This window comes from Carya illinoinensis, chromosome 7 (assembly GCF_018687715.1).
Source record: "Carya illinoinensis cultivar Pawnee chromosome 7, C.illinoinensisPawnee_v1, whole genome shotgun sequence".
Lineage (NCBI taxonomy): Eukaryota > Viridiplantae > Streptophyta > Magnoliopsida > Fagales > Juglandaceae > Carya > Carya illinoinensis.
Genome location: NC_056758.1, coordinates 41,410,630 through 41,426,812, shown reverse-complemented (window position 1 = coordinate 41,426,812; position 16,183 = coordinate 41,410,630). Strand labels below are relative to the sequence as shown.

The following is a 16,183-nucleotide window of genomic DNA, read 5'->3' as shown; positions in this document are numbered from 1 at the left end:
ATCATTATTTTTCATGATTGTCATCAGCCTTTTATTATATGTTGGAAGCAGTTGTAATATTGTTGTGCCCACCACAAGAAGATTCTTTAATCTGAGGTTTTACGCTCTCTTAGTCTTTCTTCGTTTGTGGATAATCGTTCCCATTGAGTAATTCTGTGTGGGTGGACTTCGTTTATTAGGTTGCATGATGCGTTGATTGTTGTGCATGAGGTGTCCTGATTGTACCTTATTGATGATGGTTGGAGCTCTATTGCCCCACTAATCGCACTTTCTATAAAAGTGAGGATATGATTATATAACTAATCTGCTACTGAATAAAAAAAGGAAAATCGAGAGAGAGGACATGAATAACAAAATATCGTTCTATTTAATCCCTGGCTCTAAGACTGTTTGTACTGTCGTTTTTGTTTCCAATATGTTAAATATTTTCAAAATAGATTCTTTTTGTGTCTCTTTATTAGTGGCGGTAGATTTTATGCTTTATAACCCTGCATGCTCTTATTGTTAATTTCCTGCTTCCAGATTAAGTTGTTCTCCTATAATTAATCTCTTATCAAAATATCTAATCCATGCATGTATTTTTTAACCACCTATAAAAACTGTATTATTTTTATTTATATATTTAATACTGACAAGTAATCTATATGAATGTTAGAAGGTTCAGCACAAAGACGGGTACAACTGGGAGTAGCCAAGAAGATTAAAAACGGTGCACGCAAAATTGTCCTGGATAAGGCTGAAGAAGCAAGGGCAGTTGCTTTCTCGGCTTTTAAATCACTGGGATTTAACGTTCCACAATTTTCTCGACCCTTAATGTCAACTACCGTTGGCGATCAAGTGAGGCAAGGAGCTGCAACCACATCGTCTGGAATTGACACTAGCAGTAATTTTGATGTGGTGGAGCACATGAATCATGTTTCCTCCAAGCCATCCACGGAAGAAAATGACAATTCTGATAAAGTTGCTTTGGAAAGTGAAGGAGAGAAGTTAATAAGAAGATCGGATATCAATTTGTTGGCTTCAGAAGAAGTAAACTCAACAGCTGCAGTACACTGTAACTTTGGTACTGAAACTTCTGCGGTACCAGTTGAAGGTTCTGTAACCAGTGGTTCTGAGCTGAATGCTACTGTTGGTAATACAAAAAGTGCAGGCGCGATAGACTCTATTCATTTAAAAAAACCTAGTGCCCTTTCCAGGATAGGTGATGGGTATCTTCATTGTGGAGTACCAGAACCACACAACATTTTGTCTCTTGGCAATAAGAATAGCGTTTGTGGGAGAGGCCCTATCAATGCAATTAATACTCCTGGTGGATTTGATTCCTTCTTAGACCTCTGGGAGACTTCACAGGAATTCTGTTTTGATGTCCATTACAACAAAAGATTGGATGTGAACTCTGTTGCCCCATTTGAAATACATGGCATAGCCACTTGTTGGGAAAATTCTCCTGTATACTATGTCAATTTGCCTAAGGATCTAATGTGGTCTGACAAAAGAAGAGAGGATTACTCATCCATGTGTATATCGGGTGATAAGAGTAGTGTTTCACTTCCTGAGAATTTGTCAGAGATAGTTGAAAGAAGATGGAATAGGATTCGTGAAATATTGGGAAAAAGAAATGTTAGAAAATTTACTTGGAATCTAAAAGTTCAGATTCAGGTTCTTAAAATTCCTGCAGTATTAGTTCAGAAATTTGGTTCAGATCTTGCTGGGAAAAACATGGACCTTGAACTAATAGACAACTCATACTTATTGTTGTCTCCAGTTAATATTAATGATGGAATTGACATGTCCATTGTCACATGGATCCTTTGGCCTGATGAGGAGAGAAGCTCCAACCCAAACCTGGAGAAGGTAATTAGAAGAATCATATTGATTAGTTTTGGAACAGATGAGGTTTTTAGTTTTCACAATGCCGAGAACTTTCTACTTTTTAATTTCTTATGGCCAAATGAGTTTGAAAATTTTGAGTCTTGTTATTAAATAATAGTACTATGGCGTTCATCATTTCTTGAACTGCCTTACAAAGCTGTGATAATGATACAAATAGGAAGTTAAGAAACGGTTATCCAGTGAGGCTGCAGCAACTGCTAATCAGAGTGGGAGGTGGAAGAATCAGATGCGAAGGGCTGCACATAATGGTTGCTGCCGTCGGGTTGCACAAACACGAGCTTTATGTTCTGTACTCTGGAAGTTGCTTCTTTCTGAAGAGCTTATTGAAGCCCTCATAAATATAGAAACCCCATTGGTAAGTTATCTTTTTCTCTACTTAGCAAAAAGTTATCTTTTTCTCTCTGCTACAAACTAGAGGAGGTCTGTTATATGAGGCATTCAGACTTTCTGATGTATCTTGTCTTAGGTACCTACACAATGAGAGAGTTTTGGAACATGTAAATCGCACCATTCTTGTTCATCCTTTTTTCAATGATTTTTTGACCTTGATAAATCTCTTCAACTTTTTTGTTTTTCAAACATGCAAAGCTATGTATGAAAAGCTGCTTTAGCCACTTCGGGCCAGGAATGTAATAGAAAGTCATTGATCCTTGGAACCATCTAACCAATTTGTGGAAAAGATGCAGTCTTCTATTGACTAGATGCTTAAAGTATTCATATTTATATGCTTGTGTTTGTGTTAGGTTAATGTTCTTGCAGATATGGAGCTTTGGGGAATAGGTGTTGACATGGATGGATGCCTCCAGGCACGTAATCTATTAGCAAAAAAGCTGAGGCATCTTGAGAAGGAAGCTTATAAGCTTGCTGGCATGACATTTTCATTATATACAGCAGCAGATATTGCAAATGTGCTGTATGGGCACTTGAAGCTTCCCATACCAGAGGGGCACAATATGGGAAAGCAACATCCAAGTACCGACAAGCATTGCTTGGACTTATTAAGGTAATGTTAGAGATATTTTGTTCCTGTTAAGGCTCATTTCCCATCTAAAGATGAATTTTTATGTGGTGATTGGATCCTGTAATAATTTATGCTCCCTCCATCTTCTACACTTTTTTGGGCATAGCCAAGTACATGGTCGTATACAAGAGAAACACCTAGCTAGGGTTAATCCATCTTCTACACTTAATCAGGACACAAAGTAAAAAATGCCCTCTTCTGATAGAGATTTTCCTCTTGAAAGAAAATATTTTGAAGATTGTCTATTCAAAGTTGTGGAATTAGAGATATTCCTAAAATAGTGAAGGTGGCACTTCTGGGTAGTGTGATGGATAAGATATTTGACTATTTTAAATGGAGAAACAATATGGGACTATGTGAAATAGAAAGGAAATAGTGGGGATGGAAAAACTTTTGGGTACTCTTTTTGAAGCATGCAAACAGTGGGGAGTTTGTTGATGGAGAAAGAGTGGGAAGGTCTTCCTCAGTTAAAGATGCTTCGTATGCTACAGTGTTGAGGTCAATGGCAAGTAGTTTGGCCGAGATGAGCTCAGTGGCAAAATGAAAAGGGAAGGCACTTGTAGGAGACAAAGGTTGTTAGGTGACATTGGGAGAAGTGGAGGGGGTCTTGTGGGGTGTTAAAGCTTAATTGAAGGGAATTATAGAGTATGTGAGAGATCTGATGATTAAAGTGGACAAGGGGCTAGACCTAGTCGTGGGTTTTGGTGGTGGGTTGAGAATGGATGAAGGAGGGTGGGGGGTAGATCTTTTGGGTTTGAAGGCCACAAGTGTGCCAACAAAGGTTTCAACGCTGTCACAGATAGTGTCGTTGGACGCTGACATCTTTGTCCATGCTAGTGTCATTATGCCTCTAGAGGGAGCAGCAGGGCCTCAGGCACCAGTTGCAGATGGGGTTGTTACTTCTGTCCAGGGTTCATTTTTAGTTGAAGATGGGTCCGTCCAGGGTCTTGAATACTTTGGAAGAAACATTCGAGCCTCTTTTACAAGTTGCAAACGGGGTTACAGAAGGTTATGTTTCCCTTGTTAGTTTTGTGTCTCTTGAGGGAGTAGTAGGGTATGACAAAGTGGCACGGCAAGGATCGTTAGGGGGTGGAGTACATACAAGCAATGTTGATGGAGGGGAGGAACCTGTAATGGACAACAACCATATTGTTGTCAAGCAACCATATGGCGGAAAGGAAAGTTTGTCGTTGGTGTCTCATATGAAGGAAGGTTTAAAGTTGGGAGTGCAATTGGGTACTATGTTTGGGGATAATGTCATTTCCCTAGTTTCTCTTCCTCCCTTAAACGATATAGCGGGGTCACTATCGGATTGGGTTCTAAATAAAGTTAACGGGTTTCAGCAAATCCTGGGGCTTACAAATGGAGGATATGAGGACGAAACTAAAGCACTACTCACTGCGAAACCAAATCACATTTTAAGAAAAGTAGGGAGTTAAAGCGTCTTTCATGGACAATCAACTATGATGTTAAGGGAGGTAGCTCAAGTCAATGGAAGACTAGAGGGAGGGCATTTTGAAGACATTCTAGTAGTGGGTTTTTCGGGTAGAGGATTAGTTCTATGGGGAACAAGGGGTTGGGGTTGGGGAGGTGTGTTTCTTTCTAATTTGGGCTTGGAGTTTTTGGGTAGTGTTTCACGGGCTCTTTAGTATGGGCTATGTGTTTTTTTGTATACGTCCAGTGTACTTGGTTATTCCTATTGATATATATAATATTTTTACTTATCAGAAAAAAAATATACATCAATGTTGATTTGGAAAGTGCTTGCATTGGCCATGCATAAAACCTGCATCAGTGTTCATGTGGTGATGCATATGAATTTTCATTGTCCATGATGTTTTTTAGAATCAACAGTATATAAGACTTCAATTTGTTGGGGTCAAATCTTCAACCCTATGTTGTTAGAACCATTTAGGGTATCTTTGTAAGGCCAACAACTCTTAAAGTTATGTATGCTATTGACTTGTTGGTCACTTGCTTGCCTTAAATGTTGTTGGAGTATCACCCTGTTGAAGCAGCATTATCAAAGAAGTCAAAAGCATTATATTTCTTTAGAAAACCTTTCCTGGATAATGAACTGAACGGTATGGTGGATAGGATTATTTTGTTTCATAATGGGAGTAGGAGATTCATGGTTCGATCTTTGTACAAGTTGTTAATAGTCCTGACCCACAATCCTTTTCCTTGGAAGTGTAATCGGAAATGTAAGGCTCTGCCTAAGGTAGCTTTCTTTGTTTGGACAGCTGGTCTTGACAAAATCCTTACTATATATAATCTGTGGAAACATGGGCTTATTGTACTGACAGCTGTTACATGTATAAGAAAGATGGGGAATCTGTGGATCATTTATTATTATATTGTGAGGTGGCTGGGATTTTGTGGAATGATATCTTCAACAGGACTGGTTTTGCGTGGGTTATGCATTGTAGGGTGGTGGATCTACTTGCTTGCTAGAGAGGCCTTCAGGGTAGCTCCCAAATAGCTGCTGTGTGGAAAATGATTCCCTTGTGTCTTATGTGGTGTCTTTGGTTGGAGAGAAATGGTTGGTACTTTGAAGATCAGGAGTGTCCAGTGGACGTTAAAGAGATTTTTCTTCAATACTTTATTCAGTTGGGCAATTGTCATTGATTTCAATGGGCTAGTTTTCATGATTTTCTTGTAGCAGTTCCTAATATGTTTCCTTTTTATACTCCCTGTGTACTTGGGCTATGCCCATTTCTTTTATTAATAAAAACTTTATTTTCCCTATCAAAAAAATGTTTTCTTGATAAGTAAATTTTTTATTTATAATAGTAGAAGACTAGGCAACACCCAAGTGCACGGGATGTATACAAGAGCATTCACCTAGTTAGATATATTTTTTGTGGATAATTTCCTTGAAAGATGTATTATTTTTATAAGTAAAAGGAAAATTTGTTCATACTAATAGAGAAATAAGCAAAGCCCAAGTACATAGGACGTATGAAAACACCTAGTGAAGAGCTATCCTGGAATATATGCAATTTTCTTGGGCATGTATACGTTTCCCTCTTCTTTCAATCATCAGATTGTAAATTATTAGTTGAGGAGAAGATTTGTAAAATACTTATCAAAAAAGGAAAAGATTTGTAAAACAGCTATGCCATGCTGTATATAAAATGTTAGGCAAGAAAGGTATGGCATACTCTATAGTTGCTTGTTATAAACTGGTGATGTTGAGACTAATGCATCAATATCATTAAAGGCGAGTGAGGAAAGAATGTGTTCTCAAGAAGGTAGAGGTGGCTGCAAGCAATATGAGGGGAGGTTTTTTAAGATATTTTACCTTGTGCTATGAAACTTCCTCTGCGACATTACCGAGTATTTCATTATGTTGAAGGTATCAACAAGACGAAAGGAGGGTGAAAAAGAAGGGCAGATAGTAACTGAGAAAATTTGTGAGTGTTTAGGAGACGAGAGTTTCATATATTTAGCCTTAAATCCTTGGGTCACGGCTTTGTAAGTGAGATGGGGAATCCATGGGTTATCTTACAATGAGACCTAGCTGGCATTCTGGAAGGGGCAATTTGTGAGCCAGCACGTTAAGACCTCATTGAAGATGATCCTTAGTTGTTTGATGTAGTGCATATGGAGGGAAAGAAATGGCCGAAGTATTGACAATATAGCAAGGAATATTCAAGGCTGAAGGCGCCCTTTTTTAGTACACCAGCACTGGATGGCAGCCAACCTTCGTCTCTCAAAATTTACTTTCCTGGACTTTCTTGCTCTTCTTTCTCTCTCAATAGGTGTGTTTTGTTGTGTATACCCCAGTGTTTTGACTGTGCCTTTCTTACTTCTCTTGATCATTAATTAAACTCATCTTAGTTATAAAAAAAAAAAAATTCTTCTAGAAAGCATTTTACATTTAATAGATGAGTTGTAGTTCATCCCTGCCTGTTGAAATTGTATTAATTGATCCCCTCCTGAATCCTTAAAATTTGGTCCCTTTTTATAATGCAGTGTTGTGCTTATTTTGTAAGTACCAAGAATTTTATTGATGTGGAGAAGTTTATGGTTGATGCAGAATTTAATAAGGTTATTGGTGTTGAAGGAGGTCCAACTGTGTTTTACATGGTTTGAAATGCACTTCTTTTTTTTGGCTAACAAGTGAAAAAAAGCACGTCTACATATACTGGTGACATGTTATTCAGGGTGATATGTATCTGCATGCCCTTTACTCTAGTTGCTGCTTTTCCTTTCAAGTTTTTTGCAATGCTCAAAGTGATAGAAATTCTTGTTCAATTCTTGTTCCAGATTTAGGTTGAGTGGGTATAACAGAGGATGCACATGCTAGAGCCTTCTTAATTTTAGTATATGTTATGTCTTGAATTTTTCTATTGCTCTGCCGCATCTCATATACATATGTATTTCTCTATATTGTGCACATAGCATTCTAGAATATAGGATTATCATTGGCCAATCTCACGTTTGCTAAGCTATGCATACCAACTGCCAACCGGATGTGATTTCATTTCAGGCATGATCATCCTATTATTCCAGTAATTAAAGAGCACCGTACATTGGCAAAGCTCCTAAACTGCACATTGGGATCAATTTGTTCAATGGCTCGACTATCAGTGAGGACGCATAGATACACACTTCATGGTCATTGGCTCCAAACGTCAACAGCAACGGGTCGGCTATCAATGGAGGAACCTAATCTTCAGGTTTGATTTCTTCTCCCTCATTTTCTTCTTTTTGCTAAGTTAAATCTACAAACTAGTGTAATGAACTATTAATGTAATCCTTTTTTTTTTGTTTTATTTATATATCCTCATTGTTAGTATTTTTTGAATTTTGCAGTGTGTGGAGCATGTGGTTGACTTCAAAATGAACAAGGATAAAGATGGTGATGACACCAGCATTGAGCCTCACAAAATTAATGCTCGTGATTTTTTTGTTCCTACGCAGGTAATGATCTTGTGTATGTGTTTATGGTCAGATTCACTTCAAATTGCTCCATTTTTTTTTATTGACGAGCCAATTTTATTAAAAAGGCAAAGGGATGCAACATAAATACAGTGTGTATCCAAACTTCTAGATAGTGTCTCTCTTATATACATTTTGTTTACTCGGATTGTTACTTTTGAACTTTTTAATAAAGATTATTATTACTTAATACAAAAAGCGTACTTGGGTTTTTGTGTTGGGGCAAGGTTGGGGGAGGGGGCGGGGAATAATTTCCAAATCTGTATTACATTCTGGTTTATTTCATTCCTAAATTTTATTGCAGGATAACTGGTTACTGTTAACAGCAGATTATTCTCAAATAGAACTGCGGCTGATGGCACACTTTTCTAAAGACTCCGCACTAATTGAACTTCTTAGTAAGCCGCATGGGGATGTTTTTACTATGATAGCTGCAAAATGGACTGGGAAACCTGATGATTCTGTTGACTCCAATGAACGAGACCAGACTAAGAGGTTGGTGTATGGCATTCTTTATGGAATGGGTGTGAACACCCTCGCAGAACAACTGCATTGTAGCTCGGGAGAAGCTGCAGAAAAAATCCAAAGCTTTAAAAGTTCTTTTCCTGGTGTTGCTTCTTGGCTCCATGAAGCGATTGCATCTTGCCGTCAGAAAGGGTGAGGATATTTTCTTGTTTTTCTTCTTTCTCATCACTATTCTCACACAAGGATAAAGAAAACTCAAGCAATGGACTGGGAAGCTAGAAATTTCCTTTCGTTTGGTTATTTTCCTTCATTTAAACTGATGACTTTGAAGATAAACAAGATTTATATCTTTTTAACTTCTTAGTTATCAAACAACAACTCATGTTCTTTCATTTATCATTTACCTCGTAATTGGCATTAAATGTTTGCTCTAATGGCATGTCTGTCTTCCTGTTTGTGTAATACAAGCTGTTTCTAAGCACATTTGTGTTCTAGATATGTGGAAACCCTCAAGGGGAGAAAGCGTTTCTTGTCAAAAATTAAATTCGGAAACAATAAGGAAAGATCAAAAGCCCAGAGACAAGCTGTCAATTCTATTTGTCAGGTAAAACTTTTTTTCTGTTGTGGTGGGGATGGGAATGGGTTTTAGATGTGGTGTAGGGTTAGAATATTCATGTATTAATAGTGGATTTTTATAGGGATCTGCTGCCGACATTATTAAGATTGCGATGATAAATATTTACTCTGTGATTGCCAAAGGAGTTGATAAGCCTGATTCTGGTTCACTTGCAACACAGTTTGAAGTTCTCAAAGGCCGCTGCCGAATTGTATTACAGGTCACTTGGGAACACTGCTTGCTTCCGTTGTTTTCTATACTTTTTTCATCCTTCATGTATTTCCACCAATCTGAAAATGCCAGAATATATGAATAAACAAATAGAAAAATAAAGATGGAAGTTCATCCTTTTATCTTCCTCAATGTATTTGCTTTTACAATTCTTATAAAAAAAAAAGGTATTTGCTTTTACAGTATGTGCTTTGGGAAAATTGATAGATGCTGTGTCATTGCTCTCCAGGTACATGACGAATTGGTAATGGAAGTTGATCCTTCCTTGACAAAGGAAGCTGCATTGTTGTTGCGAATGAGCATGGAAAATGCTGCCCTTCTTCTTGGTATGCCATCTATGGCTCAAAATTTTTATATTCCGCGAACTTGTTCCTTCTGTAGTTTATTCATGATTTGTTTTTCAGTTCCTTTGCACATCAAACTGAAAGTGGGAAGAACGTGGGGTTCTTTGGAACCCTTCCAGGCTGATCAATTTTGAGATGAGCTATTATGCCTGATCGTGAATTCTAGGTGGAGGTTTTATTCTGGCAAAGGAAACAGAAGTGTGTCATGACATTCAATGGGGCTGATTGATGGACATTTGAAGCAGTATGTTAATTTTGATCGAGTTAAATACCAATCATCAGTTTTCTTAGTTATTAATTAGCACATCCCGTCACATATTCTCATGCCAGGTTTAACTCTTTATACACAGGGCAGCCATCTTATCTTTTCTAGTCATGCAGAAGGTGTTACGACTCAATTGAATCACTTGAGTTTTGTTCTATATGGGCTGTCATTGGGAAGTTTTGCTTTGAAAGAAGATATTTGAGAGGTTTGAACATCCCTGGGACAGTTTGATTCTTCGAAACCCTTTTATCTGCAGGGTTTATGCTAGTAAATCCAAGGCACAGTTTGATTCCCTGGATGGCACAAAGGATCATTTGCTCATTCAGGAGCAAAGTTTTGGCATAGCTCCTGACATAGCTTGTGTTCGCTGTGCCATTCACGCAGAGCTCTGAAAAAGGGCATATTTCCTTGGGTTGCTTCTGTTCTATAAATATATGGAGCAAAATCATGCATTCGGATTTAGCTGCCCTTGTTATCATCCGGAATGTCACCTATGCCATTCGGAAGAAAAGATGCTCACATTGAGAAGGATAAATGAAAAATGAAAAAATAAAAACCATGTGATAGCTGTGATGTCACAGAAAGAATTTCTTGTTTCACGAGTTTTTTTTTTTTTTTCCCCTCGCAATAAAAAAATGTCAGCATTGGGCATTGGCCATTGAGTTATGCTGTATATATACCACTTTTCCACCTCAGATGGAGCAATGTTCATCACCTCCTTTAAGGGTTGATGAATAATAACGCATCTAACACTGTAATATGAATGGTATAATATAAATAGAACGTAATATATAACATTATCAGTCCAATTCTTTTTATATTAATGTTGTAGTTTTTGTCTTTCAGAATGCCTGTATCTTATTTTCTCTTCTGTTTTGGGAGGACGGTAGAGGAAGTTTAGCTGTGTTACGTACTCAATTTTGGTAATAAAACTGTTTTTATCTTTCAGGGAAAAAAAAGAAAAGAAAAGGTTGCTGTCACCCTAAACAGGCTTAAAAGATGTTTGTGTATCATGCAGTTGATGTGTGGTTCTCTTCATATGGTTCATGTGCTCTCGTAAATGCAGCTAGTTTTAGTGGCACATTCTTTTGAAAGTTCGTTTGGCCACACAACTGTTCTCAATTATTTTTAAATATTTTCTTTCCAAACATTACATAATATTTAAATATAAAATATTTTTAATTTCAAATTTTTTAACATTTTTATCTGATCATTACTTAATGATTATAAAATTTTTAAATTCTCAAATAAAATACAAAAAATTACTAATTTTTGAAATTTTAAAACAATAATTATATTACATAATTGTAAGCAAATAATTATTTAATTTTATAATATTTTTTCCCAATTTTCTCTCTCTTATTTTTTAAAATTTAATAAAATATTACAATTTAAAAAAGTTCAAAGTATCCAACCAGGGCTAAGAAAGTCGTGGCCGTGAGAAACTGAACGTGGCAGCTAGCGGGGAAGCAAGGAATTTCCTTTTTGTCTCTTACATTGGACAGTTCTTTTAATATTATTTAGGAAACTCATGTAATTGGAAGGTGTATTTTCTCTAAAAAAAAGCTTAAAATTTGCTAAACGGGTAAGACCTATTCTTATTCCATATTTATCCTTTTCTTTATTCATCATGAACTTAAAAGATGGACTGCGTACTCAAAATAGTTAATATGGAAACTATAAAGGTAACCAAAAACAATGTGAGGCACGGAGAAAAAAAAAAAAGAGAGAGATAATTGTGATATAGAACTATTTACTAAGGAGTGACTTCTATTTAGAAAGATTTTTTTTTTTAAATTTTTATTTTATTTATATTCATGGTATCCGGACCAGCTTGCGTGTATTTCGATTAATTATACGAGACTTTATAATTAATGGTCAGGTAAACCTCTAGTGATTTTGAAAAAACTCAAACTGGGAATTATTAAAAAACAAATTCAAAACTTGACTAGTTGAACTATCTTAAAGGTTTGAAAAAAAATATTTAAAAATAGACTTCGATTGTGTTGTTTGTAAGTCATTCTTAGGGAAAAGTAAACCTTATCTATTCTTGAAAATGTGCTCAGTGGGTGAGAATTGCTGTGGTCCATCCTATCATGAATCCCAAATCTGACTACTAAATGGCATAAGGTGGCACTCTTGAAGAAGGGCTTTGCTAGACGCAGTCGGTAAATGCAATCGGTATGTAGTCGACTGTACGGAATAAATAAAAAAAATTATAAAAATATTTTTTTTTTCATGGTTGTACAGAATGAATAAAAAAAAATTATAAAAATAATTTTTTTTTATATAAATCTCATATTAATTTATTTTTTTTAAAACGACTGCATACCGACTACATTTACCGACTGCACAAATCATTTCTAAATCCACTCCAAAAATAATCGCATTCATAGGCATAGTGTTGTGGCCTTTGGCGGGTACGTAGGTAGTTATTACATTTTTGGAGGTTCCGGAGGGATGACAGGCCTCCTATTTTTCATTGAGTCGTTCCGCCCAGCCATCATCGTTGGGCGTGCCCTGTAGATTAAATACTATTTTTTAATTTTTTTAATATATTTACATATTTTTAAAAGATAAAAAAGTACATTAATAAATTAATATTTATTTTCTTAATTATTAGGTAAAAGAAATAATAATAAATTAAAATACATCAGCAGTCAAAATAAATAGACAAAATTAACCTTTTCCATTTTCCGTTGCAAAGACAGACAGCAAATGGAAATATGACACGTACGGCCCGTTGAAGCATTAATGCGTTAAGGTATATCTTCTCCACAGTTTCGTTTAGTTTGCAGTATGGTTGCCATGTGATTTTAAACAACTCAAGGAGTGTAACGAATTGATCATGGCACATCATGTGTTCGATCTATCATTAAATTATGTTGACCTTAAATATCGACCGACCAGATTATTGATGTGATAATCCTCCATGCAGTGGTGGTTTCCATAGCTTTTATGAGACTTGGCTAGCACTAGGTTTGCGTCCGGCCCGTGGAAGGTATGGTATGCCTTCCATTTGGCATGTTTTTGTCTGTTGGACGAAAGATGAGTGTTATAAATTTGTCAGTACAAACCTGAGAGGAGGTTGGTCGGGTGCTTCATGAATCTATGAAGCAAAAGGACTCGAGTACGATCTTTCTATTGGTTTGCCATTTACAAGACACTACGTTGATTCACCACCCAGCCATTGAAGATTGAAAACGGCACAAAAAAACCATAGGATACATTTTATTAAATATTTATTAATGTATACATATGCATCATACACAACTATAGTAGAATCAAACATTTAGTATGGTAACTAAATGTAGCAGCCTAGCTAGTATCGAAGTACATAAAAGAGAGTTTCAAAGTACTGTCGCAATCCAAATAACCATCACAAGTGAAAACGTCCTAGAGAATTCTAGTTGGCTGTCCAGACAACATGATCCTCAGGAAGGAAATGGCAGACAGGAACAGTTCCTGGCTTAACTTTGAGAACTTGGAAGGCCAAATGTTTTGGGTTCCATGCTGATGTGTCTGTATGGCATATTGCTACAGCTTTAGCTTTGGTCCCATCATCACCCACCAATGGCACCAGGTAAGCCCTTGTGGTACTGGTTTCATGGCAGTAAAAGACGGCATATGCATAGCTCTGTTTATGGCATGCAACAGCTTTGTCGCCCGCCATCTTCTTCACTCCTGGTACTATGGTATACTTCTGCATCTGGCTTTCTTTCCCCCCCTCTGTAGATATTGCCTGGACATTTTTTCCGAGTTTGGAAGTGCTGAAATCGACCATCGACTCTAATGATGTTGCACAGTATACTTCCTCTCCTTTAATGCCCGGTTTTTCACATAATTTAATTGTATTCTCCATCATGTCAGCTTCTACTGATCTGGGTTTCACTGAAAACGTGTTCAGGATCTCTGGCAGCTTGTTAGACGAAAAGGGAATTGATTCAGTAACTTGGCGGGGCAAAAAACTTGCTTCGTTTGAGTCTTTAGTGAAGAGCAAATTCATTTTTGTGCCAGGATGCAAGTCCTTTTCCAAGAAGAAAAGAGCTACGTTGGGATCATCATGGAGTTGGTTCTCCGTGGCAGCATATTGATATTGGAACGGAGTTCCCTTTGGTTGTACTCTAACATTCACAGGCTTTCCCTTGTGACCAGTGTTCACAGACACTCCTCCTTTGCCAACGCCGACATTGGTTCCCTTCCCAGAGTCTCCCGTGTTTACCCCGACACCTTTGCCTCCAACATTCACGTGGGTGCCACCTCCTGGCTTTCCTTTTCCTGCATCAACATTTACGCCACCCTTCCCTACATTGACAGAAGTGCTTTTCTCATCCTTCAGGTCTGCATAATCATTAGCAACATGAGTTAGTAGACCTTAGAAGATAAGAGATTTTCCATAACTCGGAAATGCTCATTCAACTTCCAGATAAAAGAAATATGAGGACAGAAGTGTACTATTACTTCGTCAGTGGAAAATATGTTAATTAAAGAGTTCCTCTCCTCTCAGATTGTATATACCAACCTTCAGGTTGTAGAAGATCACTGATGGCTTTAGGCATCGGAGTGCTTGGAAGCACGGAGTTCCAGTAATCTTCAGGAGTCAGAGCAGCATGGCTCGCCACCAATGCAAGCTACAAAATACAAAAACTCGTTTAAATCATAAAAAAGCATTTAAATCACAGGAATCTAAATTTTCTTTAAACATTATAAAAAACATTGAAATCAGAATTAAGAAAAGCCTACAGAAAGACTATAAAGCTTACAGTGAGAAAGCTGAAAAGGCAAAAGAAATGGATCTCCATTAAGCTGTGGATTGTAAGAAAGGAAAATGTAAAGGGAGAACAAGACCTGAATAGAAGAGCTCTCTCAGGTTGGAAATTTATAAGGGAAATTGTTGTGGAGAAGATTCATTAATGTATAGCTAGCTACCAGTAGTATCATGCATATCAACCGGCTTAATTACTTCAACTGCCCCGGGCTCACTCACTTTAGGTTCATTTAATGTCAATTGGGACAGGTGGAGAAAGAGAAGGAGAGAGTCGGCGAGTAAAACAGTAAACAAACGTACGAACGTCATGAACGACATATGTTTTGAAGCTTAATTTGTAGTTGTGTTCAACACTTCACGGCGTGAGGTACGTACTAGCTAGCAAACATGACATGAAAATTAAACAAAAGCAGTTGTCAGTTGCTCCAAATTTGGACCAAGGAAATATGGGCACTAGACATGGAGCGGAGCAACTTAATTACATCGATCTGACCTTCGATTCAAACTGAACAAACAACCACCAAAATTTATGAGGGTTTAGTAGGAGTTGCCAGTCGTCATCTTTCATAATTATCAAGTTATATATGCCGATTCGTATAAATTTTTCGGTTTTTAAAGATTGATGTTGTTGTTGCTGATAACTTGTGGGATACCTAGAGAACGATAATGTTATTAGGATCGAACACCTACAATGCCAATCTCTAATATATCCCTTTAATAATATAACTCCATTTTCAACATATTTTCGTCATGCAGTACTGTGTCCTCTAGGCTCTAGCTAACAAAATTTCCCGATTTCTGCATGGTTACGATCGATATATGTACTGCATCACCTTTGCTTCCTACATGATAAGCGTGAAGAAAAATAGTATGGATAAGATCATCGTAATCCACACGAGAACAATAATGGCAATTACGTCATTACATGATTGTAGCATTTTGTAGATAGATAAGTACGTACGTATACTGATTTTGGAGGTGCATGGTGCCATATCCACCTAAAGCTTTCGAGAAAGCTTCCAAAAACAGATAATTAAGAGGCATAAAAATGCGTGAATTAGTAGCTATATATATGTTAATAATAATTGTCAAGCACTCAATTCGATCACTACGTGTATGTAGTCTTGGAAGCGAAGTTAAATGAATGGCTCAGAATGGATATGATTAATGAAGTGTGGGGGTGGGTTTGTTCTGCGTTTCCCAGAGAAGTAAATGAGCTATTGATATTAATGACTTCCCAGCAGGACGAATAGGACGTACGCACACGAGCTCTTTCGGCGTTCAAAGAAGAAGTGAGGGAATGGGAAATGAAGTGGGTAGCTAGGTAGGTTGGTTGATACTTAAGAAAGTGGGAAAAACTGACTCCACCAGTAATTGTTTCCTTTAAGAGAAATATTTTTTAGAGTTGGTAGATACAGTCGGCGTGCAGTCGGTTATAAAAAAAAATTAATACAGAACTTACATAAAAAAAAATTATTTTTATAACTTTTTATAATTCATGTAAGTCCTCTTGAATATAAAAAAAAAATTTTATAATTTTTTTTATTCATTCTGTACAGCCGACTGCACGTCGACTGCATCTGATTACTGTATATAACAAATCGCTTGCTTTAATATATGATTGTCCAGAAAA

General features: G+C 37.0%; 2 protein-coding genes across 6 annotated transcripts in view; one reads left to right on the top strand and one right to left on the bottom strand.

The window, feature by feature from the left end:
* The window catches only part of LOC122315901 (helicase and polymerase-containing protein TEBICHI), a 28,605-nt gene extending 18,005 nt beyond the window's left edge, over positions 1 to 10,600 (top strand). For 2 of the 5 annotated variants that reach the window (XM_043132204.1, XM_043132207.1), the window contains 10 exons: positions 659 to 1,854; positions 2,051 to 2,248; positions 2,637 to 2,896; positions 7,410 to 7,599; positions 7,736 to 7,843; positions 8,166 to 8,518; positions 8,822 to 8,930; positions 9,025 to 9,162; positions 9,403 to 9,761; positions 9,868 to 10,600. In XM_043132204.1, the coding sequence (XP_042988138.1) occupies positions 659 to 1,854; positions 2,051 to 2,248; positions 2,637 to 2,896; positions 7,410 to 7,599; positions 7,736 to 7,843; positions 8,166 to 8,518; positions 8,822 to 8,930; positions 9,025 to 9,162; positions 9,403 to 9,651 (2,801 nt within the window). In that variant the 3' untranslated portion in view covers positions 9,652 to 9,761; positions 9,868 to 10,600. Of the gene's footprint in view, positions 1 to 655; positions 1,855 to 2,050; positions 2,249 to 2,636; positions 2,897 to 7,409; positions 7,600 to 7,735; positions 7,844 to 8,165; positions 8,519 to 8,821; positions 8,931 to 9,024; positions 9,163 to 9,402; positions 9,762 to 9,867 lie in introns of all 5 variants that reach the window. The other 3 variants (XM_043132208.1, XM_043132206.1, XM_043132205.1) reach the window with 3 other exon arrangements.
* A 2,387-nt stretch (positions 10,601 to 12,987) lies between these two features.
* LOC122317116 (BURP domain protein RD22) lies at positions 12,988 to 14,707 on the bottom strand. The gene is made up of 3 exons (XM_043134043.1): positions 14,546 to 14,707; positions 14,305 to 14,413; positions 12,988 to 14,123 (listed from the first exon to the last, which is right to left on the bottom strand). Exons 1-3 carry the CDS (start codon positions 14,582 to 14,584, stop codon positions 13,189 to 13,191), a joined length of 1,083 nt encoding a protein of 360 aa, XP_042989977.1. The 5' UTR covers positions 14,585 to 14,707; the 3' UTR covers positions 12,988 to 13,188.
* Between the last annotated feature and the right edge of the window lie 1,476 nt (positions 14,708 to 16,183).

Excerpts from the sequence above, each read along its gene's own strand:
- LOC122317116 (XM_043134043.1), bottom strand. The coding sequence starts at position 14,584 with ATGGAGATCCATTTCTTTTGCCTTTTCAGCTTTCTCACT. Across the intron at positions 14,414-14,545 it reads GCCTTTTCAGCTTTCTCACT|CTTGCATTGGTGGCGAGCCA; the intron begins GTAAGCTTTATA and ends TGTATTTTGTAG. Across the intron at positions 14,124-14,304 it reads TGATCTTCTACAACCTGAAG|ACCTGAAGGATGAGAAAAGC; the intron begins GTTGGTATATAC and ends ATGATTATGCAG.